This window comes from Drosophila teissieri, chromosome 2L (assembly GCF_016746235.2).
Source record: "Drosophila teissieri strain GT53w chromosome 2L, Prin_Dtei_1.1, whole genome shotgun sequence".
NCBI classification, from domain to species: Eukaryota; Metazoa; Arthropoda; class Insecta; order Diptera; family Drosophilidae; genus Drosophila; species Drosophila teissieri.
The window spans coordinates 19,884,746-19,910,298 of record NC_053029.1 but is presented as its reverse complement, the minus strand read 5'-3'; the positions used below and the strand labels follow the sequence as shown (position 1 = coordinate 19,910,298).

The window sequence follows — 25,553 nt, the reverse complement described above, 5'->3', positions numbered from 1 at the left end:
TCCGAGAAATCCTCCTCTGTTTGGCATTAAAAGTGTCTTTACATTTGCTTAGAAAACGCTGCATTCCTGCCAGGCTTTGTCTGGTTATGCGGCAATGTTATGTAAGCTTGTCTAACACTTCTTCCATATATAATCGAAAATTCTTGGAAAAAGGCTTGCTGTGTTTTCACGATATATGTATGTAATTCATTTGAGTGACAGAAGCAATCATAAATAATCTACCGATAAGCTGAGTACATTTTTTATAAAAATATTTGGGAAAAAATAAACTGTTGATAATTGTAAATCTCGCCCGAAAATCCGAGGGCGAACCTACTAACTAAAATTCCCAGCCCCTGCTTCATCCCCATATCGTCCACACAAAAAGGATAACAGAACAATAAAAAATTGAGGAATTTCTCAGCGCAAAATCTAAAGGATCAGCAAGGATCCTCCGGTGCTACACTAATCGTTTATTATGATCAACGAGCTGAATCAATAAAAACGAAACGAAACGAAAACGAAGCGCCTACTTCAGGACTTGTCATCGTGCCGTTCTCATTCTGGTTCCCATTCGGTTCCCATTCTCGGTCCCATGGCAACCTGTTTCACAGGGTTGGATGTCCTTTTGTGTGTGCGTTGGAGTGTTACCGTTGCTGGCCGTGAGAATCGAATGCATTCAAGGAGGGGCTCGTCCGTAGTGGTAACAGGTTCAGATCCTGGCCCTGCTGCACAGGTATGCAAAAGTCAAATTTGTTTGCTATGGGAATTTGTAGGTGTCTGGCTTGGGAAAGTCTTTGAGTGCGAGTGTGTGCTGTGTTGTGCGGTGGGAATTCGCTCAGCTCCCTTTGTTTGGTGTGAATTTGATGAATACGCTGAGTCTTGTCTGAGGTGCTAGGATGGGAGATCGGGAAGAGTTAGGGAACTCTTTGGAAGTTCCCAAGGAATACTTCTTGTACCAGACATTGGTGCTATATTTTATTTTAGACACAGATTCAAATGCTTTTTATTGCAATTTTTGAATTAAAAAAGTAAATGCAAAGCTAAAAAATTGTGGATACTTTATGATACTTTATATTAAGCTTGCATCACTTTATAAGGAACACTGAAATAAAATGACTTATTTAGTGTATGCACGCAATGTTTCTTGTTGCCATTTAATTGAAAAAATCGAATAATTAAAAAGTATATTAAATTACCTAACCACTTACTTAAATGTAGAACTAGATGCCTAAATGTAGTTAGCCAATGGGTTAACTACTATGTTGAGTACGGTAGGTGGGAGATCTTAGTTTATATTTACTTCTTTTGCCACTTTAACAACGCATAAATTCTAATTTTATTTCTCTTCACAGCCAAATGTTTCGACTGTCTGCTAATTTCCTGTGCCCGCCCCAGGTCGACGTTTTGAGACATTTCACACAAATTTTGTGCACTTCCTTCCGGTGAGCGGAAGGAAAGGAGCGCATAGGGGCAACCAGCACGCAGAAAGGATATTCTCCGGCCAGACAATGAATAGAAATCTAAATTGCAAAATATGGGCCACGGCTGTGGGAACGGGAACCAATTTGATGAGGGCCCACCCTCGCACCATCGATAAGATCTTCGGCCAAAGGAGGTGCTGAGAAAATCTCGTTTGTTGTGGCAAGGCAGAGGGTTCCTTTGTTCGCCTGGGAGAAACATTTGCTTGTTTGTGCTCGAAAACAGGTTAACAGGTATTTAGCCCAGAGATCAGTCAGGATTAAGGCGATGGATGGGATGCGATATCTGGAGTGGGTGGTCGGTCAGCTATCGTGCGGAATCCATGGGCCAGGGAATGGAGCATGTTCGCCGTCCCATATATCGGAGAACGCCTGTACTGGTTCGGATTTCATTTGCATTTCAGTACCAGCAATTAGGCTAAGTAGTCCGAGAAAAGCGATAATGAAAAAACGAAGAACAAGACGAACTAATGAAATAAAATGAAATGGTAATTTGATACGCGCACACTTATGGAGTGCGTTTCAAGGACGCGCAGGTAGTCCTTCGGGCATGGGAATCCTTTGTCCGGGCTCACATTGGCGCATCGAATGGCAATGCAAGCAAACAAATCCTTGGCCCCGAAGATCGATCCTTGTTCTTGGGGAGCGTTAATTAGATTTGCACCGAGCGGGCCTGATCAAAGGATCAGTGGTCAGTGGAAACTCTGGAAAATCGCAGTCACACACCTGTGGGAAAGGACCCCACGCAGCCAGGACTACATGCACTTGCTCACATCTCTCTCCACAGGACGTTCAATTGACTGACCTTTCCTCTTCCATTTAATTTCCATTGTGATGTGCAGTTCCTTTTATTGATTTGAAGTGCCCGCACTTCACGCAACTGTTGCGCTTGGCTTCATTTCTTCCTTCCGGAATGATGGTTGCTCGTCCTTTTGGCTCCTTTTATGCTTGCCAGGCACTTCCTGTGGGTCACTTGGAACCCTGTGGCCAAAACAATCTATTGTTAATTAATTGTGCTGGTCAAGCAGGACGCCTGGGAAGAGGAAGTGGCACGGATGCCAGGTAATGATTAAGGGAGTGAAGGATATTTATGTGCTGGTTCTATACATACTGTACATAAGGCATTTTAACTTAACGGAAAAGGAATTCCTATTAACCAAGACTGGAATATAGTAATATTGACATCCAATCTAATTATGCATATAAAAAGTATTATTAACACGAGTTAGTCTACGTGTTTAATCAGATGCTTATTAGTATTGATGCTAAATATATGATTATATAATAATATGATAATATGATGATATAATAATACGTAAGCAACAAATTTTATTGAAAACGTACACAAATGGAATATAAATTTATTAGAAAATTCTATCCTAAGTACATCATAGTAGGTGATATGCACAATTGTTTTAAATGTAACATTTCAGCTTGTTCTATATTGTCTATAGACTATAATAGACTACAATATGTACAATATCTGTCAATTAATTTTACGGAATTTTTACAGTTTTTCTAGCGCCCTCTATCAGCCATAGTAGTTTCGTTATATACATGGCACAAGGGCGCCACCTTTACGCCGTCTTTTAAGCTAGTGATAGTAGTACTGAAACTGTTCAATAGAAAGCGCTGTACTTCTCTAAAATGAAAAAAATGTATATAAATACAAATAATTAAAATTAATTATTAAAAATTAAGCTTTCATATAATTGTTGGCATTTAATTAGAGCAGTGCAAATCTTGTCTCATGAAGTTTTAATTCTGCGCTTACTAACAATAAACCAATCATAATATAAGACACATATACATATTTATGAATAATTAGATTTTTGAATATTTTAAGTTAAAACCTTTCTTTGGAAATTTTTTAAACAATTTATTTCATAAATAGAAGTGCAGAAGAGACGATGTCAAAAATTCGTCTTTTTATTAATGTATAGATAGAAATCATAGAATGATATTATATAATCTAAGTATTGGGACGATTAATTTCTACAATGAGATGCTTTCTTTTATAATTTAAGCATTCAAGACAATGTTTTGACTGCATGTGTTTAATGCAAAAATAAAATAAAGTTAGTACAACATTTTCGCCTTTGTTCTGGCATTTTACGTAATTAAAGTGGACTTAGTATACGCTCCTATAAATTGCATACTTCAAATGGTCACATATTTTTTTTTATCCCTCCTCCCGTTGGATGACCCTTTCAAGGGTGCAGAGACCTCCACTCGCATGTGTCATCATCCCACTGCGCAAAAAGAAGTCCTACAACTGTCGCTTTTGCGAAGACCCCCATGGAGCCCACACCTCGGGGTCCTCGATCCCCCTGTTGTATATTTTTTATAGTGCCAGAAGGACTTCGCTGCTCCTTCGAAACTCATTTTAATTCGTTTTTATTTCTTTTTAATTTTTATTACATTTTCGTATATTAGCTTTGACTTTGCTTTAGTTGTATCCACTTTGAATTATTTGCTGTTTGTTTTCCCCACACGCTCCGCCGTCCAAAACTGGAAAAAGGAAATAGAAAACGGCATCAGCTTTTTTACCAGCATTGTTCCGCGGACTTCTGGGTGGAGATTGGACGTCTAGGACCCAGTTCTGGTGGTCCGAGTCCGGTTTTGTAGTTATTGTCCAACGTTGACTGTTTACGCCGAATGCGCTGCGCCACGTAGCGATCCGCGGAGTAGGAAATTAAAAATGGCGAAATAAAGTTAAATTTTTTATGGCTTGTGCAAATAAGTCACAGGCTGGCAGGCAGGCGGCGAGCAGTGGGGTCGGAAAATCCGCGGAACTGCCGGGAAAATCCTGGCCCGCCAGCCAAGCAGCGATGTGCCCCGCGTGTAGCTCATCACTTGTTAAGCAAGAAAATAATATTAGCATTAAGCGTTTGTCTCTGCGCCTCTGACAGACACGGCGCCATCCGTCCATCCGACCATCCCAAGGATTCCTCTTTTTTTTTTTGATATTTATTTTACAAAATGGGCGACAAACTTGCCGGCTTGGTTTTGCCGGCTCCATTTTTTCGCTCCTCCTGGTCTTGTAGTTTGTGTGCTCTCCTCTTTTTGCTCATATGGAGCACATCCAATTAAGCAGCTCTGAAAGTGCTCTAAAAAATGATTTCTGGTGGGGGAGGCGGGCGGAACGACGGGTGCGAAATGGTCGACTTTAAAGGGATCTTGGGGAATTGGAACTAATGACTGTATGAGAGGATTGCACGTGACACAATGGGAAATTGAAAATTAAGCAATTAACGTAAGAGCGAAAATATAGGGAAATTGATTGGTGGATAAACTGAATTAAGTATATAAATATATTTGAGATGATACTGGCGGAGTTGAATCAAAATATAAATAAATTGAAGGATAATTTTGTAAAATTCAACATTTTGTCTACTCAACATACCATTCTACCATATTTCATTAATGTATGTATAATTCCAATATGTGAAATCCAAAGCAAAACATGAATTACACAAGACACCGCTTCAGCTGTGACCTACCCCAACTAATGGCCAACTTGAAGTTCTATGTATGGTCACTTCCACCTACAGATTCCAAAGTGTTCCGAATTCCGAATTCCGAAAACCGGTTTTTGATTGACACACTTGCACTTTCTTTCAATTAGCCGCCAAAGACGCGCGTGTGCCTGCTGCTGTCTTTTCTTTTCGGCGGTAACAATTTGGGATTTCTTCGAGACCCTAATTAATTGGTATTTGAGGCAGGAACGAGGCGTGGGTGCCAAAGAGGTGCTGAGAGACCAGAGACCAGAGACCCGCATGGATATGTAGGCAGATCGCGTGATGACTTGGGTGTTAGCTCCACTATTCTTAAGAGGCTGTCGTCTGTGGAGCCGCCTCAGTGCCGCTTTAGACTTCGTCGCGATCGCGATCATGTGGTCTTGGCTGCTGTTTCTCCCTCTTCTGAAAGTTTCCTCAACGAATGCCATCTTCGAGCAGTGCAACCACCAGGTGAAGTTGCAATCGGACCAGAAACTTCTCATCAACTCGCCCTATTACCCTGCTCTGTATCCTGTGGGCACTTCCTGTCGTTACGCCGTGGAGGCTCCCAAGGATCACGTGCTCCAGTTCAAATGCGAGCTCCAACTACGAACGGTAAGGAAATGAAGTGCAAATAAAACAGTGATGCTAGAAGCTTGTTATAAATGTTCAAATGGAACCCTTAACTTTCAATACTTTAACTTGTGTTACTCCGCTCTGGTAAATTATTTTTACATATTCGTAATATTTCGGTAAAGAATGCATATCCAAAAGATTTAAGTAACTGTGAAGTTCGCAATTAAAGTAATAAACAAATAATAGTTCCCATTGGATAAAATATTTTCATGGATGAAAACAATTAATAATTACTGAGTGAATCAATCGAAAGACATACATTTATATTTTATAATTTGAATAATACATAGGTAGAGCGACATCGCTATAGCCCATTTTTAATCACTGCCATGTTACATCCTTATCTCTGAAGCTTTCCACGGACTTGAAATGCCGCACGGAGGTGTTTCACTTCAATTCCGAGGGCGACGAGGTGTTAACCAGTTCCGAATACTTTTGCGGCAGCGGAAAATTCGAGCGCAAAAGTTTTCTCAATCGTGCGGTGATTTCGTACATATCCAGTGGACATTCGGAGCCGCCCTCAGCCGTCAAGTTGAAGGATAAACTCTCCGCGGTAACAACTATGAGCCCAACCACCGAGGCACCACAAGCTGTTTCCATAGAGGACCAGGACGCGGAGGGGGATGAGGAGCTGCAAGAGGAACAAGAAGTAGAAGAAGAAGAAGAAGCCGACGAGGACCTCAGTGACGAGGTGCTGCACGTGTTGCAGGATGTGGGCGTCAGCGATGCCCTGGCCTATGTGGCCTCTTTGCTCTACGACGCCGAGGAGCCCAGAAGGTCCAGCACTACTATTTACCTTGACAAGTTGCCAATTCACAGCAGTTCAAAGACTTCCGCAAAACGTGCCAGGATTGTTTCCAGCTACCCAACTGCCCCATCGCCTGCCCACGGAGGTGGACGCTTCTCCTGCCTCGTGGAGGCTTTTCAGCCCACGTGCAGTTGCGGCTGGAGCCGCATTCCCCGGATTGCTAGTCCCACCAACGAGGAGGCCGTCCTGCACGAGTTTCCGCCAATGGCCGGTGTCTTGACCAAAGCACACGGAAAGGTCTTTTGCGGCGCTGCGACCAGTAAGTATACGAGTAAAAATTGGGAAGGTGCGTTTTAAAAGAATATGGAAATCAAATCCCTACTAAAAAAATGGGTATATATAAAATTGAATAAGTTCGCTTAGAAGAATAACATAGCTTCAGAAGTCGAAAGTTATTTTAATGACATGAAAATGAAAGTTGAAGCAGACGTATAACTACTCTCATTCTTCTAAAAGATACGATAGCTAGCTTTAGCTGGCCGTAGTTTTAAGTTCCTAACAGATTTTACAAGGCGACACAGGAGACTGTCCCTATGAGAGCTGTATAGTCGACAGATTGGCAAACTTTTGTTCCTGAAGGGAAGATTTATAATGGGATAAACGCCCAACTCAAGAGAACCATAGACATTACTCAAATTCAGCAGATCCTTTGAGCTTTAATCTCCCGATTCGTGGTACTTTTCTAAATTTATACAAATTAAACAAAGTCTTATATTATCTTACCATCCGTAACTTATAAACCTCAAAATACATACTTCAAGGTCTTTCAGTGCGATGCACACCTTTGATTAAAAGTATGATAGTATCTGCAAGGGTATGCAGTTATGTAATATTATAGGTAGAGTTATTGGATGCAACTGTGCTTTTAAAATTACCGCACCTAACTTGGTTACTGGAAATGTATTTTAAAAACCATTAACATTTAATAATATTTCTGATGTGTAAAAGGGACTTTCTTAACTTAACCTAAAAAACTTTGGTAATTTTTGTTACAGTTCATCACCATTACTTGCTGTCGGCCGCCCACTGTTTCCAGGGTCCGGAGACGAACAGTGCTGCCAAGTTGCGGGTGGTGGTGGGTGAGCACGACTTGGCCAGCTCCTTTGAGACGTTCGCCACCCGGCGCTACGACCTTGACGCCCTTATCCTGCACGAGGACTTTAGCCAGGCAAGTGGACAGCCGAGGAACGATATCGCTATGCTGAAGACGCGAACGCCGATCGTGTGGAGCCATCATGTGGGTCCCGCCTGCCTGCCACTGCAACCGGTGGAGGATGGCCGGAAACTGCCGCTGACGGGACACCAGGTGGTGGCCGCCGGGTGGGGAACCACTTCCTACGGCGGTCCACAGACTCATCGCCTGCTCAAGGCCACCTTGGATGTGATCGATGGCAAGCGCTGCAGGCAGGCATTGAGCTCCGCCGGCGGAGTACCGCCGCACACTTTCTGCACATACACGCCCGGGCGGGACACCTGTCAGTATGACTCGGGAGGAGCTCTTTACGAGCGGATCAACGGACGCCTGGTGGCCGTGGGCATCGTCAGTTTTGGCCAGGCTTGCGCCGCCCAGCAGCCGTCGGTCAACACTCGCGTCGCCTCCTTCATCAAGTGGATCCGGATCAAGAGCCCCGAGGTGGCCTATTGTCCTGGCAGAACATAGGACCAGCAACTACTTTGATTTATGTGTATATATATATATAAGGCAAAAAACAAAAATGTTGATTAATGGGTAATCAGGGGCTTGTAAAGAAAAACATATTGTACGATGAGGTGAATGGATGAATGAATGGAGCTTCTAGCACCGTGAACCGTTTGAATTTCACAGATTTCGATAATTCATAGTGTAATTTAAATGTAACACATCAATTATTTAGTTATGTTTTTACTCCAAGATTTATGTAATAACTCTTGGTAAATCGTCTAAATACTTTCCTTAATGTTTGAATTTGTCTGTGCAATATTTTTGGAATAATTACAATAGGTGTACAATTTTACCGTAATTTTCTTGACAATACTAATATCAAATGATTTTAAAAGAGTGGTCCCAAGTTCCAGCAGACAGTAAGTAGAAGTGTCATCAGTTCTGTAATTTTCCCTGCCATTTTGAGTATGTTATAGAATCAGTACCCATCCCCAGATTCAGAGTGCTGAACCACTTAACACTTTTAAGTGGGTGTCAAGTTTGCCGCTCCGCCTGAACGCGTTTGGCATCAATACGCATGTATCAGCTCCAGCAGGTGGATGGATGTCATGGCTCCACTCGGCTGTCATGCATGCGAATGGAACGCCTGGCTGGAGCTCTATGTCCTCCGCCCGAGGCGTTGCAATTAAGCGCAAATGTCAACTAATTAACCTGGGGGACGGCGATTGCCTGCAACCTATAACCTCCCAGTCACCCGGATGGGGGCATGTCAATAAAACTCCATTCAACCAACTGCTTTATTTTCACAGACAGCCGGGATCTTCCTTTCAGATAAATAATTAAACGTTTCGCATAACAGATGGAGCTCGCTTTTAGGCTTAAAGGCAGTACGGAACTCGTCTGGCGGCAGCGCCAGCGCCAGCGTCTTTTTATTCGTTTTTCTGGAGGACCTGTTTTTTGTCTAACCCAGCAGTGGCGGCGTTGCACTTTTTCAATGCTCCACCCTCGGCGCGTTTTGTGTACGTCTGTCTGGCTAAGCTCGCCTGCATTTCCGAGCTGTTGCAGTGTATTTTTGCAGTTTGTGTGTTTGTTTTGCAGTTTTGCAGTTTCGGGTGCCCGGTGCCTTGCAAGCCTGTTGTTCAATTTACGTAAAACGCGGCCAGAACAGAGCAAACCCACGTCAACTGCAGTCGGTGGCATCAAGTGCTGCCAGGGATTGGCGGCTCCGCATAGAAATGGGCGGTGGTGCGTGGTGGGGTTGTGTTCGGGGCGTGGTGGGGATGGGGGTACTCCCGTACTCTGGTGGCACTAATTGAAAAGCAGCAGCCACTAGCAGCAGCCGTCGCTAAAGGGCTGCCAAGGGATTGGGTTTAGAGAGCAATGCTACAGTAGAAATGTAATAACTTTGATTAATCCGGAAGCAGAGCAATACTTGCTCAGCTCATCGGAAAGCAAAAGAGCTAGTTAGCATCTTTTTGAATGAAAAATAACGTTGGGTATCCCACAAGCGTAGTGAAAAGAAACCATGCAGAATTCAAAAGTACTCAAGAAGAACTGGGTATCACGGAAGGGTTAGTTTTGTGGCAAGGGTTAGTTTATTGAAACCCAAAAATTAATAAGGAACATTTTATTACTAACTGCAGATTGTTGTTCAGTCCCAAGCTAACACGGAATTCCCGCTTGAAGCATCCTGCGATTGTCCACTGTACGAAGAAAGCCAATGCGCACAGCGCGTTTTACTTCGTGCTTTTTTTCTGGCAATTTCCTTTGCATACTTTTGTGCTGCATTTGATTACAAAATGGCGGCTGTCCGGGATCCTGGCTGCTCCTGCAGGACCTGCAGGACCTGCTGGCTCCTGTTGCAGTCGTAATGCAGCCTAAACATTGCGTTTAGTTCTCGTTTTGCTGCATCTACTGCTGCAATCGCCTGGACTTTGACTATTCATTAGCGTGTGTGCTGGTGTGGGTGTGTGCTGGTGCGGGTGTGTGACTTTGTGGGTGTACATCTGTATCTGTGCGGCAGGATGAGGGCCAAAAAACTCTAACAAGCTCAAAAAGCAATTTGCGAGAGGCCGGCTAAAAAATTGGCAAAAATATCGACGTGCCGGCTCATGCAATTGACGTTTTGCGGGCGAGTGCGAGTGCGAGTGGGAGAGGGAGAGGGATTTTCGCGGACTAGGGATTGGGGTCTGTTACATAAAACCACGCGTTGCACAAAAGCCGCCAAATCGTCGTCGCTCAAAAGCCCCAGCGATGAAAATACAAAATGGCCGAGCCACATACAGGTCCGCACAGTTCCAGCAAACTATTTCTATTTGATAGTTCATGTTTACAATTAAAGGAGCGGCTCTGCATATTAAATATGGGCACATAAGCGTAATGCCAATTAAATCGAATCTGCACTTTATGTTCTAGAACATATGCACAAAGAATATGCTTTTCGGAACAGCTGCGAAACTGTTTCGCTAGCCCTCACAAGTAAATTCGGTTTGTGGTCAGAAATTAGTACACAGCAATTTTTTCGGCACGTAGCGCCTGCACACACGACTGGGCCAATTAAATCCATTTACATCACAAAAATCGAGTATGTGAAACCATTTTAATTCTAGATTCAAAATCGAAATTAAAAGGTATTAGCCCTACCAAGTTTCCTCATTGCATTTTTTCCAATACCAACTAGAGGTGGATTTCGACTCTATTTACAGAATCCATGCCTATGTATGTTAGGCCATAGAAATAATACGTTCGGAGCAGTTTGTATAAAATTATTACGACCAGAAGTAGGCATTTTTAATGAAATCAGAAACCCTAGTTTATTTTTTGGCTTCGATCAAATTGGAAATATCAGTAAACCTATTTTTTAAGCCCCGAAACCTCAGCCATGATGTCTTTAGGTCGAGCTCTCGGGGCTCTATCACTTATGGAACTTTCCCGGAGCAGGAGCAGGAGTTTGCATCAGAGGAGGACGAGGCGCCCCTTTCCGGTGGTTCCCGACACGAGGATGAAGATCCCAGCGCAGTCATCCCGACCACCCCGCATACTGGTGAAGAGCTTCCTGGCCCTCCATCATCTGGATTCTGTTTATATGCAGGGTGCTCCTCGTGATCTTAGAGACTTTTTTATGTCAAGCTGGAAAAACGCAAAAAGATGATAAACCTTCTGGACTTCACCATTGATAGCCTGGTAATCGCCTTTACAGTCATGAAATTAAAAGTTTTTGGAAAAAATACTGTTGTAAAAATATATTGAGGTCTTGGCCTTGTTGAAAGATTATTTGTTAACGAGAATATTTTGGATTCTTAACTATGATGGTCCATTTATTACTATATACAGACTTATTTATAAGTTTTATGTAGGAGATGTGCATGCATGGGTCTGAAACTAAATTAATATTAAATATTAACCTCTCGCTGGTGGTGAAAAAAAACAATTACAAATTTTATTTAGCGTTACAAAGCCATTCAGTACCGCATACAGTAGGCTCGTTGGATCCATTTCTAAAATGAGAACTATGAAAAGCTTATTTTACTTACGTTGGCTAACCTAAATTTTAGAAGTATTTCAGTGAGCACCGGTAACGCATCCCCCTGTCGCAAAATGTTCCCAGGTCGGGTTCTTATCGGATTCCCGATATTCGAGGGCAATACGCGGCTACAGCAGAGGCGCCGAATGTCGGAGCACAGGCTCCCCTTCCATCGCAGACCAGTGCCCGTGAAGCTTCAGGAGCGCAAGAGTTCAACGACCGATCTGAAGAGGCCGCCCTTCCTACTGGTCAAGAGCTTCCTGAACCTGCGCCACATGGACGCCGACTACGGGAAGGATATCACGCGAGTTACGGACGAGCTAAGTTTCCAGCCGCACCGCACCCTCTTCATCAATATCCTGCGGATGCCGCATCGTCAGTTTTCGGACTCGGAACGATTTGCGGACACGATGGAGTCCAATCCGCTAGCTTTGGACTCGGGTTCGAAGCCGTGAGAGGGAAGAGAATGTTTTAAGTATTTTATAATAAATGTTTCTTTTTAATTTTATCGAATAAAGCTTGATATTTTTGAAAGGGCTGCACGGTTTTCCACGGGCAGTAAATGAAAGGGAGGAAAAAGTTGAATCGTTAAAAGCCAAGTTCTTGCTTCTTCAAAGCAAGAAGAAACGTAGCTACGTCATCTACTTACGCCATTGACCTGTGTACACATTTAATTTGAGTTCGACTTCAATTTCTTTGGATATATCGAGGGGTTTATGGACGGTAAAGTAGGCTTCCGTTGCTAATATGTGATCTATAAAATGGGTCTTGGCTCACAGATTAGAGATAAATCTAGCGATCTGCATGCTTGCAGTTGATTTAATTAAGTACACTAAAGAGCCTTCAGTCTCGAAAAGACTTTTCTAGATGTCCAAACGACATAATCGGGTGTAGCCCCAATAAGTAATAATGAAGTGAACAATAAAGTTGATAGGTAACGGATGTATGTGGGATTCGGTAATGTTGGTCGAGTGACAGAGTTAAAACACAGCCTGAAATGTGACAACTCCTCGCTAGGTTCGCCGCCAGAATCTCGACTCGATCAGACGTGTATTTCCGCAGAATAAAACTAAACTATACTTTGTAAATTAAGTGACAACTGAAACCAAATGGAACGAGTAATAACAATAAACAAATATCATAAAGCCGGTGTTACAACTTTATTGTAAAGAGGACACTGCATGTATGGCATTCTGTGCTGAATTATATTGAAATTTGAACGGACGACCGAGCTGGATCCGTTTTTCTGGCCACAAAATTCTTACAATTTTACAGTATGCATGTGGGTTTTGGATACTTCGTTATGGATCGATTGGTTGGGCATGATTGGTTGTCGTACAAGACAAGTCCGGATGAAAATTGATGGCAGGGAGCATCAGGAGAAACCGTCTAGATATCGTAGGTGCCATACACCATTCGTCGCCGGAAGTCCGCCCAGCGGTATCGTGGATTGCGGAAGCGGGTTGTCTGCACCTCTCCGCGATCCTGTGCCTGCTCCTGGTACTTGTGGAAGTTCTTCACAAAGCATCGCGGAGCATGGTGGTACTCCGGATTGGGCTCATCCCGCTGGCGGCACAGGTGCTCGTCGATCTTTTTCAGATCCCCAACGCCCTGGTTTCGGCGTGTCGAGTAGGCGAATCTTCCACTCATCCGGGACGTGGCTAGTTGGGCCGCCAGTCGGACATAGGCGGGTAGGGCCGATAGGTTTCTATTGGTTGGCAGCATTTGGATCAAAGGGGATGAAACTAGTCGGATTTGTCTGTAATTTGGTGGTCCGGATTCTGAGGGTATTGGTAAGCCTATATTTGGATGGCAGTCGTACTGTAGTGTAGCGATTATATGGCTTGAAGGATTGGCCGAAAGGAAGGAATATAAATTTATGACTTGTCTATTGTATTTGTTTGTCTGTCAAACGAGGGAACGTAGAAAAGTAAAACGAAATGATGTGATTCTAAAAGCTCAGTCTAGGGTGACTGGGTTAAAGATACTCCTCACACTTAATTTTACTAAAAACATGTTTAGTAAATTGTTCGGTTGACAGCTAAATGTACCTATCATACATTTCATTTCCTTTGGGTAACTAAACAGACATGGCTAAATATGATAATGTTACATTATTTGAGTCCCCTTTTAAGTTCCCTTTTGAGCAATTATCGCATTGCACCTACTCGAGACCAAAGCACAAAACATAATTAAACAATTAAAGCCCTCGGCACTCGTCCTTACTTAGCCGAATTCCCAGGAAGGCACATCAAAGCCGTGGAAGAGTTGTGTGCCTAATTACGCGGCCAAGTGCAGTGAAATGCAAATTTGCAACAAGGCAATGCAAATCCATCAAAATTAACTGCCAACAATGGGAGCGAGTGGCGAAATCACAGCATTTGCGGGCCAAGTTAATTGTGCAGCTTTGAAGTGAGGAGCAGGATTCGAGATTCGAATGGGGAACACGGAAAAAATAATTATAGTAATATCTACGAAGGGGAACACAAAATACTAAGTGCTGGGGAAAGACGTAACTGGCTTGAATTAAAGTAAATTAGTGGAAAATAATCTTCTCCAGTGACCATAGTTCGTTAATTAGTTCTTGGTTGCAACACTTTTTTTCGAGTGCCGTCTAGTAGGACAGTGCTTTGAATGAAAAGTGGCTGGACCCTCGGCAGTCCAGTCCCGGACTGTAATCCTTTCTTCTCTGCATTTTTTGTGCCCCCGTGGCCCATTGATTTTTTCTATATTATAAAATTTATGCTGCCCGCTCTGCTTTGTTGCACTCTTGTCTCTGCCACCAGCATCGGCAGCATCGTCAGCATCGGCAGCATCGGCAGCATCACCAGCACCAGCACCAGCACCAGCCCCACCCCCCGGTGCACTTCATTTTGTGCCTTTGCTTTTCATAGTCATTTTTTATTTCGCATTTTTCCCAAGCGCTTTTGAGCTTTTGTTGTCGAGTGCCCGCCAGTGCCACCCGAGCCAAAAGAAAAGGGCTTGACAATAAAAATTATGAAGCATATTACTTGAGTGCACTTGGTGCCTCTCTCCATTCTTTCCTTTGCCACTTTTCCACCCAGTCCTTGTACTCGGCTTGTACTCGGATTTTCTCCGATCAGAAGGATGCGCAGGTATGCCAAAGTATCAAAGTATGTCGCTAGTTTTTGAGACCCAACTCGCGTGCTAAGTAGGAAAAAGGGTTAAGGATACTTGGGATAATAATGAACAGCTCTGCAGGAGTCTCAGTATTGTGTCCAAGACTGTTATAAATAAAAGAAAATTACGCAATACATTTCTTTTTGTTTCCTATGTCATCCTATTTAATTGCTTGAGCTCAACTTTGCCATTAGCAATGACCCAGGCATTGCGGCTTAAAAACCATCTTGTTATGACTTCGCAGGCGAATCAGATCAGAACAAAACCCTTTTTAAGCCACAATGCTAGAGCTAATGGTTATTTAAAAGTTTTTCACTGGATTTAGTCTTTGGTGGGTGGCTGCACGCTAGTAACTGCCGTAGATCATCTTTCGCCGGAACTCTGCCCACTGGTATGTGCTAGAAAAGCATTGCTGCTGTCTACTGCAAAACTGGCGAAAAGCCTCCGTGCATCTTCGACTCCTCTCCAAGGAAGATATTTCGCACTGCCCGTTGGCTGGGACTCCTTGATTCAGCTTAGGCAGTTCCCCTTTGCTGAAGTAAACGAGGGGAATGGTGCGACGCAGCTCCGGATGGACATAGACGTTGGCTTCCTGGCAGACCTGCAGTCGCGTATGAAGTCTCCTGGTGAGGTGAAGACCTTTGCCCGACAGGGTCCTGAGGATCTTGATCATGGCTCTAAAGTATGATAAATTTGGATATTTTTGTAATCCCAAGTTTCTGGGATGTACGCCGGAAAGACTACTGAGATTCATTATTAGCTTCTCCAAACATTTAAAATCCATGATTGCTGCCAGTTAAGTGATTTTTATTTGAAGCCAATTTGTTTTAATTTTGTGAGTCTTTTACGATTTCTTAGAGCATTATAAGGTTTATATAATTAAACTACTTTCTCTTACTTTGCTCACTAACTTTCACAGCCATGGGCATGACCATCTGGACTCCGGTAGTAAGCCTCATCAGAAATATACATATATACTTTATAGGAACTTTTAGAAACGCTGCCTCTAGCCTGCTACATGACTTTCGACGAACAAGTGAAAGCACATAATATTTAATAATATACGAGTGTACCATATCAATTAATTTTGAAGACCGAATTTTGTATTTGTTCTTGAAGAACGCGAGCCCCCACATACAAGGGGAAACGTGAATTTCACACTCCCGCAAAGAGAGACATCAACGGATAAGGATAAGCTTTCTGTTGACGAGTCCCTGGTGGCTCAATAGCTCGTACGACCGAAGATCATGCAGTGCCGGAACTCCGCCCAGCGGGTGCGATGGCTGCGGTAGGAGTTGTACGGCGAGATGACCTTCCGGGAAATGGAGGCGCTATTCGGCAAACGTTCCGTCTGCTTGGAGGCGACGGCCACGCGTTGGAGAAGCTCGTGCTCAGCACGGGCGCGGTCCATCTCCTCTTCCGAGTTGTCCTCTGGCGGTCCGAAAACCGTCTCCCGTACTGATCGAACCTCCAGATCCGACTCGTAGTCGGGCTCCTCGGCCTTGGCTTCTGGTTCGCCGCCCAGTCGCTGCACCTCCTCCTGCCTCTGCATGTCGTCGTACTGGGGCACCTGCATGGCCGCCTTGTAGTTCCGCCTCCGGGCCGCGTTTTGGGCGGCCACCACATTGTTGCGGCGCGGCACGATCTCATCCGGTTTGGCGATGGGTCGGAACATGGCGGAGTCCAGGCCGGAGTAGTTGTTGCTCCACCGGCGGTTCTGCTGCCGCTGGCGGAGAAGCTGGGCTGCCGCAAAAGACTCCTCCCTCATGGGCCAGTCCTTGTGCCAGGAATTTGAGTTTTGGACTGCGCTGTTTGGACCTTTCTCCAGGCCCGATATGGTGGTCAGTGAGCGTCGCCCCTCAGTTAAACTTCGCTTGGCCAGGTGGCGAATGGATGGCAGGTTCTTCACGAAGAATGGCATATCTGTTATGTCTGGTTCCCCTAAATGCTCTGATAAAACGGCTAATTTGTGTAAAGACTCAGATTCCTCGGCCGAAATTGGATGCACTAAAATTTTAAATTGATAAAAGCAAGGCGCTCGGGAAAGCAAATTTTGGTTGTCTTTAGGGGAAAACTATTTCTAAAATGAAATACACAACGAGTCGTGTGTTGAAGTATTCGTAAAACACTGACACTAATACAAATGTTTACTGTGCTCGGCCAATTTAGTTTTCGATTTCTCACTGAATAGACAGCACAAAAAGAATATGTGTGTTGCTAAGGAAAATACCATAATTTATTTACAGCCACAAGGAATTCAATTTGATTGCGACTTGAGTCTTTCGGGCAAATTAAACAACAAAGCCAAAATGAAAATCATACACCAAGAACACAATTTGCCTTTGTCACATGAACATTTATTAATTTTGCATCGGCTGCAGTGGTGCGAGGTCCTTTGGTGGCCCGATAAGTCCTGGGACGAATTTAACGCAATTTCCAAATGGAAGCAAGAACAACAGCGAGACATGAAATTGAGTTAGTCCACAATTACAACAACAATTATGAGCAGAGCAATTTTACAATAAATACCGAAATAAACAGGAAGACTGTGGAAACTCTGTACACTTTCCCGCTCTTGCTCATCTTAATTTCGAGCTCGGAAAAACTAATCTTATAACCCAACTAATTTCAAATTAAAATGTCTTCTGATATACTAGCACCAGATCTTTCACTTGTCCAAATCGATTGTATAGCTCTAATTGCATACTTGAAATAATACTCTGAACTAATAGTGCCAGCCATATCCAGATAGGGTATGTGATAAAACTTTATCGCACACAAAGAACTACGCCTGGCGGTTCTTGATGGCCAGCGGGGTATGATTGGTAAGTGCGGGGCTGCCGAGCTTGTTCGTTGTTTAAATGTAGGCAGAAACATGTCACTGCTTTTTAATTTAAATGCAAATTAAGGCCTTTGTCAACACTTTGCCAAACTCAAGACAACGCTGACAAATGCCTGAAGAAAGTGCAAGGAGGTCGGCCAAGGAACGATTCTGAGCAAATATGTATATGTCTAAAATGTGCGTGTGCACGGGAAAAAATGCAGCATTAGCTGTTGTTCATGGCCAATAAACAGTATACACAGTTAAAAAAATTAATCCAAGGAAAGCAACATACTAGAATTCACCAAAGTTGTATTAACAAATTTAATTAGTTTCGTATTTCGACATGAAATATTTACATAAGTAAAGTAATATAAACACAGAAAACAACACAGGAAACAAGTTATAGTTCCTCGACTATCAGATACCCGTTACTCAGCTAGGGGCAGTGCGAACAAGAAAGTTCAACATTCTTCTTGCCATATTGATAAAAATTGACAAGAAAAATAATGATATGAAAAAAAATCTACAAAGCGTGGCGTTTTGGCGTATATGATAGAAATTTACAAGGCCTAATAAAACATGAACAAATATCAACACATTTGTTATGTGTGGGCGTGTAAGTTTTGGGCGGTTTATTGGCGTCCGCCTGGTTGCCCGTCCGTCCGTCCGTCTGTGCGTTCGTCTGTCCGTTCTTCTGCCCGCTTTGGAACGCCCAATAACCTCCCAAAACTGTCAAGCATAAGATATTTATTTTTCCTATTTCTTCCTAACTTTTTCCTATTTCTTTCCCTTTTCTTGTATTTAACTTTTTCTTTTGCCAATTTCTAGGGATTTCAAAAAGAAAACGCCCATGGAAAGTTTAAAGTCGAGGAAATCGACTGTTGTTATGTATGATTTTACAAAATGACTCTTTTTAATTTGACCATATAAAATGTATAAAATTCATGCTATCAACAATATATGGAAAAATTAATTATATGGTCAATATTGTTTCCCTCTGTGCACAAAGTTGGTCATGCATCCGAAGCATATCCTTAACGCACACACACAGATCCGCCTACATAGCGCCACAACCAGTTGAGGTGCGAAGTGACCCGAGTGTTGACACCGATGCCAAAGGGCTGGCCACAGGCCCGGCCGAAACTGATCACGCCCAGCTGGAACATCCGCTCCCGCTGACGCAGAATCACCGGGCCGCCGGAGTCGTACTGGCACGAGTCCTGGCCCCTGCCGCCAGCATCGTAGGTGCAGAGGTGGCTGGGAGCTATGCTGGAGTTGAAGCGACTGCGGCAGACGGCATTGTCCATGGTCAGCAGGGTGGCCTTTTGCAGGGTGTTCGACTTGGAGGCAGCGAATCCCAGGGTTCCCCAACCCATTATGTCCACGTTCTGGTAGTTGAAGCTGCTCTCCCTGTAAGAAAGCGTTTCTTTTAAGATTCCATGACTGTAGATATGGGAGCTACACGTACGCCTGTCGAATGGGGAGGCATATGGGCGCCACTCCTCGAGACCATTCAATGGGCGTCGCCGTCTGGAGCAAGGCTATGTCGTTTATATTGCCCGATGCTGTTTCCATGTAGCCAGGATGGTTGATGATATTTTGGATGCGGTACTGCGCCGCATAGATTGATTCGCTACCTGAAAGAAATGACGATTTTAGTATTTATCCTATACAAATTCCAGACATAGTAAACTATGTAAATTGCTCACCGGTGCTCAAGTCATGCTCCCCGACCAGCGCCAATAGACGACTGGCCACTGGTTGGCGAGCGGTGCAGTGGGCAGCGGTCATGATGTACCGGTCGCTGACTATGCTGCCGCCGCAGAAGATGGGCAGGTTGGAGGCCAGATCTCTGAGGCCCACCATTGAGGGAAACTCGTGCTTCCCCGCCTCCACTCCGTTGGCTATGCGATTTGGCAAGGACCAGCCGCAATCGCAGGGCGCCGGACGGGCCACTGCCTGGCAATTGAGTCTGGATCGCTGCTGGGTCTGCGGACTGCTGGAATAGTAGGCGAAGGCCATGCTTTGGAAGTTGGACATCCGATTGACCTGGCCCATGCGACAGTACCGTTCGCCATCGCGGAACTGCATGTCGCCGTCGCGGGAGATGAACAGAAACTCCGAGCCACAGGTGTCAGGAAACTAAGTATAAGTATAAGAATAACGGTTGGTATTAAAGTAATATTTTAATTATAGTGGATATCCTAAAACAGTACTTACCAACTCAAATCGACAGCTCAAATAGATGACGTGATTACTGGGCGCTTTCAAGCGAAACCGACAGTTGCTACCACTTGGTATAGCACCGGGGTAATTAAAGCTGGTTATATTAATCGTTCGGTTTGGGATCAAATCATAGAACCTAGTGCACTGTAGTTGGGCGCAGGACAAACTGATAAATAGTAACGAAAGTAGTGCCGCAATCTTTGGTTCGTACATGATGGATGCGAGCTGTTGCAACTGTAAACTTAATGAAGATTCGCGGCAGCTTATATAGGACCATTCCAATTGATAGGGATAAATATATGTTTTTGGTTATTAAAGCCGAGAAAATATTCAAGAACGTCAAATTGGATTTTGGGGTCAAGGTAAGAAAATATCACTATTGACATTGTTTTTGAGTGCAAGCAGATACAGTACAGTATATGCATACAAAATGACAGCCCGCAATACAAATATTGGCATTGCAATTAAATCTTTGATATCACAATTATTAATTCCAGCGTATTTTCCATATTTAATCATTTTTTAAATTTATATTATAATTTATATTATAATTTATATTTATATTTATAAATTTATATGAAGTAAAAATCCGTCTTAAGTCATTTTCAATATCCGGTGCATTTATTTACGTTACAAGCTGACAACACAATTGGAATTCGCAATTTGTTGGCGTATCCAGCTTATGTAGGACGTTATCCTGGTATTGACCCCCATCGGGTACTGCGATTCAGCACAGCTCTTTCCGTAGCTGATGATTCCGACCAAGAACTGCCTGGACTTTCGCAGGATAACTGGGCCACCGGAGTCGAACTGGCAGGAGTCGCGACCGGTGCCCGAGTAATCATAGGTGCACATTTGCCCAGTGTATATCGTGGCCACATCTGTGTACTCCGACTGGCAGTCCTGATTGCTGACCACCATCAGGTTGATCTTCTGCAGACTTGTGGACGTGGGTCCGGCAAAGAAGATTGTGCCATAGCCAATTACGTCGACGGGATCGTAAGTGAATGGCGTGGTCCTACACGGGAAACCGAAATATTTTCAATACAACCCCGATATTTAAGGGGAAACTTACGTTCCTGCGGGAGGCAGACAAGCGGGGCCTACGCCACGGGACCACTGAATATTGCTGGCGGTTATCAAAACTGCGATATCATTGTTCACGTTGGGGTCGCTCACGTATTGCTCATGTGGTATCATCTGCTGAATACCATATTGCTGGTAGTACCTGGAACTGGAAGCTTAGTAGCGGAATGCGAAAGTTTTGTATTAGTGACAGGGGATTAACTTATCATATTCTTTGTTTTATCAATTCTGGGAACTTACGATTTTTCAGATCATTTATTCCCACAATAGCCACAATATTCGTTGCCCTGCTAACTTGATAAATGCAATGGGCAGCAGTTAGGATATAGCGATGGGCCACTGAAATAGTACATTTAAAATATGTCAACTGAAAAAGTTGTTATCAATCAAGCTTAATAAGTTTAACCTTTTAATTACAGTTGAACTATTATATATAACTACTTCTATTACCGTGCTATTACTAATTTATTGCATTCTATAACTCGAAAGTTTGGTAAGTTAAGCTTTCGTGTATGCGAATGGTTATTTCACTTATATACGAGTATGTCGACTTTGTACCTTTCACTTGTATTCTCTATTAACGCACCTATGGTTCCGCCGCAGAAGGAAGCCTGATTCTTGGTCACGTCCTTGAGGGCCACCATGCTGGGAAACTCGTTGGCCGCCGCCTGTTCGCCATTGGCAATCCGCGTAGTGGCCGACCAGCCGCAATTGCAGTTTTGTTTGACCGTGGTCAAGGTGCACTTAAAGCTTCCCCCCTTCGTGCCGGTGGAAATGTAGGCGAAAACCAGCTCCGTGAACAGAGACTCCCGTGAAAGGGATCCGGAGCCACAGAAGTTTTCGGCGCCGCGCATCAGAAGATCGCCCTCCGTGTCGAGCCAAAAGTTATCCGTGGTGCACTGACCATTGCTCTGGGGGCGGGAAAACATGGGTTAGGTGTTTTCCATTTGGAAAACCATGTATGAGGGCGAGTTCCCTACCGATGGAATTCCTAGGGTACATTGCACTTGTATGTAGTAGTCCAGGGGCGCGGTGAACTTGTAGCGACAGGAAGTGCCGCCAGGATAATTGCCGGGGTAGTAGGGCGACTCAACGTAGGTGGTTCCCGGTCCCAGGGTATAGGTGTTATCACAGCCCTCGAAGTAGGCCAAAACAGCAGGCGCTGTTAGCAGCAGCGAGATTAGAAGGCGACTTAGCATTTTGGCCAAACCTTTCGGCATCGAAGCTAGCACTCAACTGGGCTGTTGCGATAATGCCACCCACTACTAGAGTCGGGCAAAGCGCCAAAGGTAGAGCTAATTAAATAAATAAAAGGCCGCGTTCCAGCGGTGATAGTACACACGAATTAGCCGTACCGTATACGCCCTGGTTGAAAGCGATTTCGCCCTCAGTCTGCAGTTGTGCAAACAGGTACATATAACACTCCAACGGCCTTGTCAAATGCATACCACTTCGTCTTTGAACTTGGCCAATTGTGCCTTGGCATTTTCCATTTGGTTGATAGCCCCCCTGCATTTGCCAACTAAACTAAGGAAAATTATATTCTCGTATGTCACGTTACCCCTTTCGGCCCAGATAGCCTAGGGTTATCCAACAGCTGTTAGCCTGGTTAGCCTGATAAGCCAAAGCCGTGAGCAAATAAACGTTTTCTGAATAATGAGCTCTCAAAACACAAAAAATAACCGCGAAAACAAAACACGAGTCAACGTTCGAAGATCTGTTTGAACAGATTAAAAGTGAATTTACCTTTTACTCTAGCTACTATTTACCATTTTAAGATAGCAGAGCAGGAACCATTTTATCTACAACATAAAATAAATGAATTATTACTTATTTAATTTTATAACGGCAAACACGTTGCTTTAATTGCGAAGCATATATGTTAATTATACAATTTATTTTTGAGTACAACTATCTTAACAATTGGCCTTATTTTGATTTATATCTTAACCACTTAATAGACAAAACTCTAGGAACTGATGTTTCACACAAAAATTGGCAGCTCTCTTGCAAAACGTTTGTTAATTGGCTTAAAGCAAACACTGCGTAACAATTGATTATATGTATACTTAAATGTATATTTTGGTTCAAAACAAATAACTAAGAAATCAATTGCACGTAGAGTGTGGAGGTGTGGAAAACATATGTTGATATTTAATTATGTTTACGCTTATGAATATTTGTAAAGCTGTGTCAAAGTAGCAGACGGAAACTTTTAGTAATGAAAAAGTTTTAAATGCTGAAAACACAATGGGAAGCAATGGGCAAAAATTAAACTTGCGCTCAAAATCAATTGGGAAAATCGGCAAAACGAACATAGCCGTAATGGCTGACAAGGTGGAGCTAAATGTCGATGAAAATCAAGCAATCTGTCCATCAAAAATTGACTTTATGCAAAAATACCCATCGGTACCATGCCCATCACATAAAAAACGCCTAAATGCATGCAGCAGTTTTGTCACAGGATGCCCCGAGCTGTGTAATTATAATATGGAAACAAAATGAACTTTTTTCCAACGCTCCCAACACATTTGGAGCTCCACGCCCATCCCAGCCCCCTCTAATTTCCGTGCCCTGCACATAGTCATCCAATGTCTATATTTTCTAGTGTCACACATTTTTTGCGCACTTTTCTGTGCGTTTTTTGTTGTGGACTCTTTTTTTGCCGTGCATTTGCATTTTCCACTAATTTGACTTTTGTATTGTTGCGGTCGCCTCACCACCCACCACCCAACACCCAACACCCTTCTCCATCCCCATCCCCATCCGCAGCCAGTTTATGTGTTAGAGTTTTTTGTGCTCCTTTTGGCTTTCCACCAATCGCATTCCCTCTTTCACATCGCCAGTGTGTCAGTGTGTGTGTGACTGCGCGTGGGTATTGGTGGGTGGGCTGCGCTACGCACTTTTTGACTTTTCGTTGGGGAAAATGCGTTTTCATGCATTGGTTGGCTGCCGAGTGGGCTCCACTGGGGATGGGGATGGGATCTCTTTGGGTCTTTGGGTCTGGAACTTGGCCAAATACCCCACCCATAGCCCTCCGTCTATGTCTCTTTTTCCGTTAGTTGGAGTGCATTTTCCCAGGGCTTGTCATTTGATGTGGCTGTGACTCTGTGGCCATATCATTAATTGCCGTTAGCTGGTAACAGGAACCGGGCATGAAAAGGCCCCGAACACACGCAAATTAGTGGGTTATTGGAATTGCAAGGGGGGGTGGGAGGTGAATACAAATGCGGAGTGTGGCAAATACCATATTGGAAATGCCGAAATGGGAGTTGATTGGAAAATCTAGTAGTGTGGGTCAATATTTAATAGAAGGAAACTAAAGAACGGCAATTCAGCAATTCTAATTTGAATTTTATGATATGTTTTTGCTAAATCTACATGTTTTGACCGCTGATTACTGAATACTCTCTCTTTATTTTTATTGGATCTTTGAGCCGTCAACTTCATGCATATACATACAAACAGATGAACGATTTTGTTGATTATTATGCTGAAACCAAATAAGGTGTTTTTCTTTTTTATAGTAAGTATAAAAACTATGAACATTAAACTGTGTCCAAATTATATTTAATTTATTAAAAAACCTTTTCCCAAAAAGTAAATACAAATTTTATTCTTGTTATCCACTCCAACATTCCACTCTGTTCCATTCCATTACATTATTAGTTCTTAAGTCTTTTCTAAATACATTTATATATTTACAAAGAAATTGCAAATTTGGTTCCTAGGTATTAGGATCTTAGGTGCCAATCTACAAGTTTCTAATCAAAATCGTTGCCGATGACGTCCGAATAAGAGGTATGCAATCGATAAATAGTAATTGCAGTTTCCGAAACCGTAATCCGGCAGAATCGGCGCATCCATCAGGCATTTTCCATCCACCTTAGCTCCCAGTTACACTCTCTGAAATTCAGTTAAAACGCATATAGACGGAACGGAAAACATACACATATTCAATTTGCTGCACCTTCAATCACAATAAATCCATACAAATTTCCGCTTTTTTGCAGGGCCCAACTCTTTTCAAATGCAAACTAAGCAAATTTTAATTAATGAAAAATTGCAATTAAAAAACGGGCCTGGCTTTCTTGCCGACACCGCCACCGCTACCGCCACCAACCACCAACTATCTCCCATCTCCCTCTGGCCAGTACAGTTTTCCATTTCCACGTCAGATAAAAAATGGCCATAGGAAAAGAGCAAGCAATCCGCAGGCAAACAAAAACACAAAACTGGTGTGCCCAGTAACTGCATAAAAAAACAAAACGCACTGCCAGCAAGTACATATGCCCATGTACATAGAGGGGGTTTTTGGGCGTGTTTTTTGCTTCGGTGGGTGGGTTTGTTTGGCATGCGTCTAAGCAACGCTCGCTGTCGCTGCCAGCGTCGCCGATTAACATAAACACGCAAAAAACATTAACAGAGCCTCGATTTTTTGCTGTGTTTTCCAGCCTCGGCCTCAGCCTCAGCCTCGGATTCGGCCAACGGCCAACGGCAACGCAGTTAGAGCCAAGGAAAAAATCAGGCGTCGCGGTATGGTGGGGGGGAGTGGGGATAAACTAAGGCAGAGGGAAAAATGATATTTCATACATAGATAACGCGGCGTATGTGTAATGTGCGAATGGGACGCAAGCTGGCGAACTGAACTGCGCTCGCCGCCTCTCACTCTAGCATTCGCTCATTACACTCATTTCGCATAGTTTG

General features: G+C 43.5%; 9 protein-coding genes across 9 annotated transcripts; 3 read left to right on the top strand and 6 right to left on the bottom strand.

Annotated features, from left to right (window-relative positions):
* Positions 1 to 523: 523 nt before the first annotated feature.
* Positions 524 to 658, bottom strand: LOC122626608. Its single transcript, XM_043806926.1, has one exon. It carries the CDS (start codon positions 656 to 658, stop codon positions 524 to 526), a length of 135 nt encoding a protein of 44 aa, XP_043662861.1.
* A 4,695-nt stretch (positions 659 to 5,353) lies between these two features.
* On the top strand, positions 5,354 to 8,064 carry LOC122626249 (transmembrane protease serine 9). The gene is made up of 3 exons (XM_043806441.1): positions 5,354 to 5,575; positions 5,949 to 6,663; positions 7,400 to 8,064. The coding sequence occupies exons 1-3, from the start codon at positions 5,354 to 5,356 to the stop codon at positions 8,062 to 8,064; spliced, it is 1,602 nt and encodes a 533-aa protein (XP_043662376.1).
* Positions 8,065 to 10,825: 2,761 nt separating this feature from the next.
* On the top strand, positions 10,826 to 11,319 carry LOC122626564. The gene has a single exon (XM_043806873.1). It carries the CDS (start codon positions 10,928 to 10,930, stop codon positions 11,195 to 11,197), a length of 270 nt encoding a protein of 89 aa, XP_043662808.1. The 5' UTR covers positions 10,826 to 10,927; the 3' UTR covers positions 11,198 to 11,319.
* A 216-nt stretch (positions 11,320 to 11,535) lies between these two features.
* LOC122626563 lies at positions 11,536 to 12,029 on the top strand. The gene has a single exon (XM_043806872.1). It carries the CDS (start codon positions 11,644 to 11,646, stop codon positions 12,022 to 12,024), a length of 381 nt encoding a protein of 126 aa, XP_043662807.1. The 5' UTR covers positions 11,536 to 11,643; the 3' UTR covers positions 12,025 to 12,029.
* A 676-nt stretch (positions 12,030 to 12,705) lies between these two features.
* On the bottom strand, positions 12,706 to 13,531 carry LOC122626354. Its single transcript, XM_043806585.1, has one exon. It carries the CDS (start codon positions 13,292 to 13,294, stop codon positions 12,959 to 12,961), a length of 336 nt encoding a protein of 111 aa, XP_043662520.1. The 5' UTR covers positions 13,295 to 13,531; the 3' UTR covers positions 12,706 to 12,958.
* Positions 13,532 to 14,852: 1,321 nt separating this feature from the next.
* LOC122626380 lies at positions 14,853 to 15,468 on the bottom strand. The gene has a single exon (XM_043806624.1). It carries the CDS (start codon positions 15,462 to 15,464, stop codon positions 15,057 to 15,059), a length of 408 nt encoding a protein of 135 aa, XP_043662559.1. The 5' UTR covers positions 15,465 to 15,468; the 3' UTR covers positions 14,853 to 15,056.
* Positions 15,469 to 15,747: 279 nt separating this feature from the next.
* On the bottom strand, positions 15,748 to 16,832 carry LOC122626379. The gene has a single exon (XM_043806622.1). The coding sequence runs from the start codon at positions 16,629 to 16,631 to the stop codon at positions 15,933 to 15,935; it is 699 nt and encodes a 232-aa protein (XP_043662557.1). The 5' UTR covers positions 16,632 to 16,832; the 3' UTR covers positions 15,748 to 15,932.
* A 1,688-nt stretch (positions 16,833 to 18,520) lies between these two features.
* LOC122625800 (venom serine protease) lies at positions 18,521 to 19,985 on the bottom strand. Its single transcript, XM_043805867.1, has 4 exons — positions 19,755 to 19,985; positions 19,244 to 19,676; positions 19,003 to 19,171; positions 18,521 to 18,944 (listed from the first exon to the last, which is right to left on the bottom strand). The coding sequence occupies exons 1-4, from the start codon at positions 19,971 to 19,973 to the stop codon at positions 18,569 to 18,571; spliced, it is 1,197 nt and encodes a 398-aa protein (XP_043661802.1). The 5' UTR covers positions 19,974 to 19,985; the 3' UTR covers positions 18,521 to 18,568.
* A 374-nt stretch (positions 19,986 to 20,359) lies between these two features.
* LOC122625726 (venom serine protease) lies at positions 20,360 to 22,111 on the bottom strand. Its single transcript, XM_043805813.1, has 5 exons — positions 21,827 to 22,111; positions 21,433 to 21,757; positions 21,087 to 21,185; positions 20,836 to 21,001; positions 20,360 to 20,778 (listed from the first exon to the last, which is right to left on the bottom strand). Exons 1-5 carry the CDS (start codon positions 22,064 to 22,066, stop codon positions 20,391 to 20,393), a joined length of 1,218 nt encoding a protein of 405 aa, XP_043661748.1. The 5' UTR covers positions 22,067 to 22,111; the 3' UTR covers positions 20,360 to 20,390.
* Positions 22,112 to 25,553: the final 3,442 nt, after the last annotated feature.

What these genes read in the sequence shown, in the direction of transcription:
- LOC122626564 (XM_043806873.1), top strand. Translation starts at nt 10,928, where the DNA reads ATGATGTCTTTAGGTCGAGCTCTCGGGGCTCTATCACTTATGGAACTT.
- LOC122625726 (XM_043805813.1), bottom strand. Translation starts at nt 22,066, where the DNA reads ATGCCGAAAGGTTTGGCCAAAATGCTAAGTCGCCTTCTAATCTCGCTG. An exon ending in GTACCCTAGGAATTCCATCG is followed by an intron (nt 21,758 to 21,826) that starts GTAGGGAACTCG and finishes TCCCGCCCCCAG; the next exon opens with AGCAATGGTCAGTGCACCAC. An exon ending in AATAAATGATCTGAAAAATC is followed by an intron (nt 21,002 to 21,086) that starts GTAAGTTCCCAG and finishes TCCGCTACTAAG; the next exon opens with CTTCCAGTTCCAGGTACTAC.
- LOC122626379 (XM_043806622.1), bottom strand. Translation starts at nt 16,631, where the DNA reads ATGCCATTCTTCGTGAAGAACCTGCCATCCATTCGCCACCTGGCCAAG.
- LOC122626354 (XM_043806585.1), bottom strand. Translation starts at nt 13,294, where the DNA reads ATGCTGCCAACCAATAGAAACCTATCGGCCCTACCCGCCTATGTCCGA.
- LOC122626249 (XM_043806441.1), top strand. Translation starts at nt 5,354, where the DNA reads ATGTGGTCTTGGCTGCTGTTTCTCCCTCTTCTGAAAGTTTCCTCAACG. An exon ending in GCGAGCTCCAACTACGAACG is followed by an intron (nt 5,576 to 5,948) that starts GTAAGGAAATGA and finishes TTATCTCTGAAG; the next exon opens with CTTTCCACGGACTTGAAATG. An exon ending in CTTTTGCGGCGCTGCGACCA is followed by an intron (nt 6,664 to 7,399) that starts GTAAGTATACGA and finishes TTTTTGTTACAG; the next exon opens with TTCATCACCATTACTTGCTG.
- LOC122626380 (XM_043806624.1), bottom strand. Translation starts at nt 15,464, where the DNA reads ATGAATCTCAGTAGTCTTTCCGGCGTACATCCCAGAAACTTGGGATTA.
- LOC122626608 (XM_043806926.1), bottom strand. Translation starts at nt 658, where the DNA reads ATGCATTCGATTCTCACGGCCAGCAACGGTAACACTCCAACGCACACA.
- LOC122626563 (XM_043806872.1), top strand. Translation starts at nt 11,644, where the DNA reads ATGTTCCCAGGTCGGGTTCTTATCGGATTCCCGATATTCGAGGGCAAT.
- LOC122625800 (XM_043805867.1), bottom strand. Translation starts at nt 19,973, where the DNA reads ATGTACGAACCAAAGATTGCGGCACTACTTTCGTTACTATTTATCAGT. An exon ending in TGAGCTGTCGATTTGAGTTG is followed by an intron (nt 19,677 to 19,754) that starts GTAAGTACTGTT and finishes ACTTATACTTAG; the next exon opens with TTTCCTGACACCTGTGGCTC. An exon ending in TGCCTCCCCATTCGACAGGC is followed by an intron (nt 18,945 to 19,002) that starts GTACGTGTAGCT and finishes GCTTTCTTACAG; the next exon opens with GGAGAGCAGCTTCAACTACC.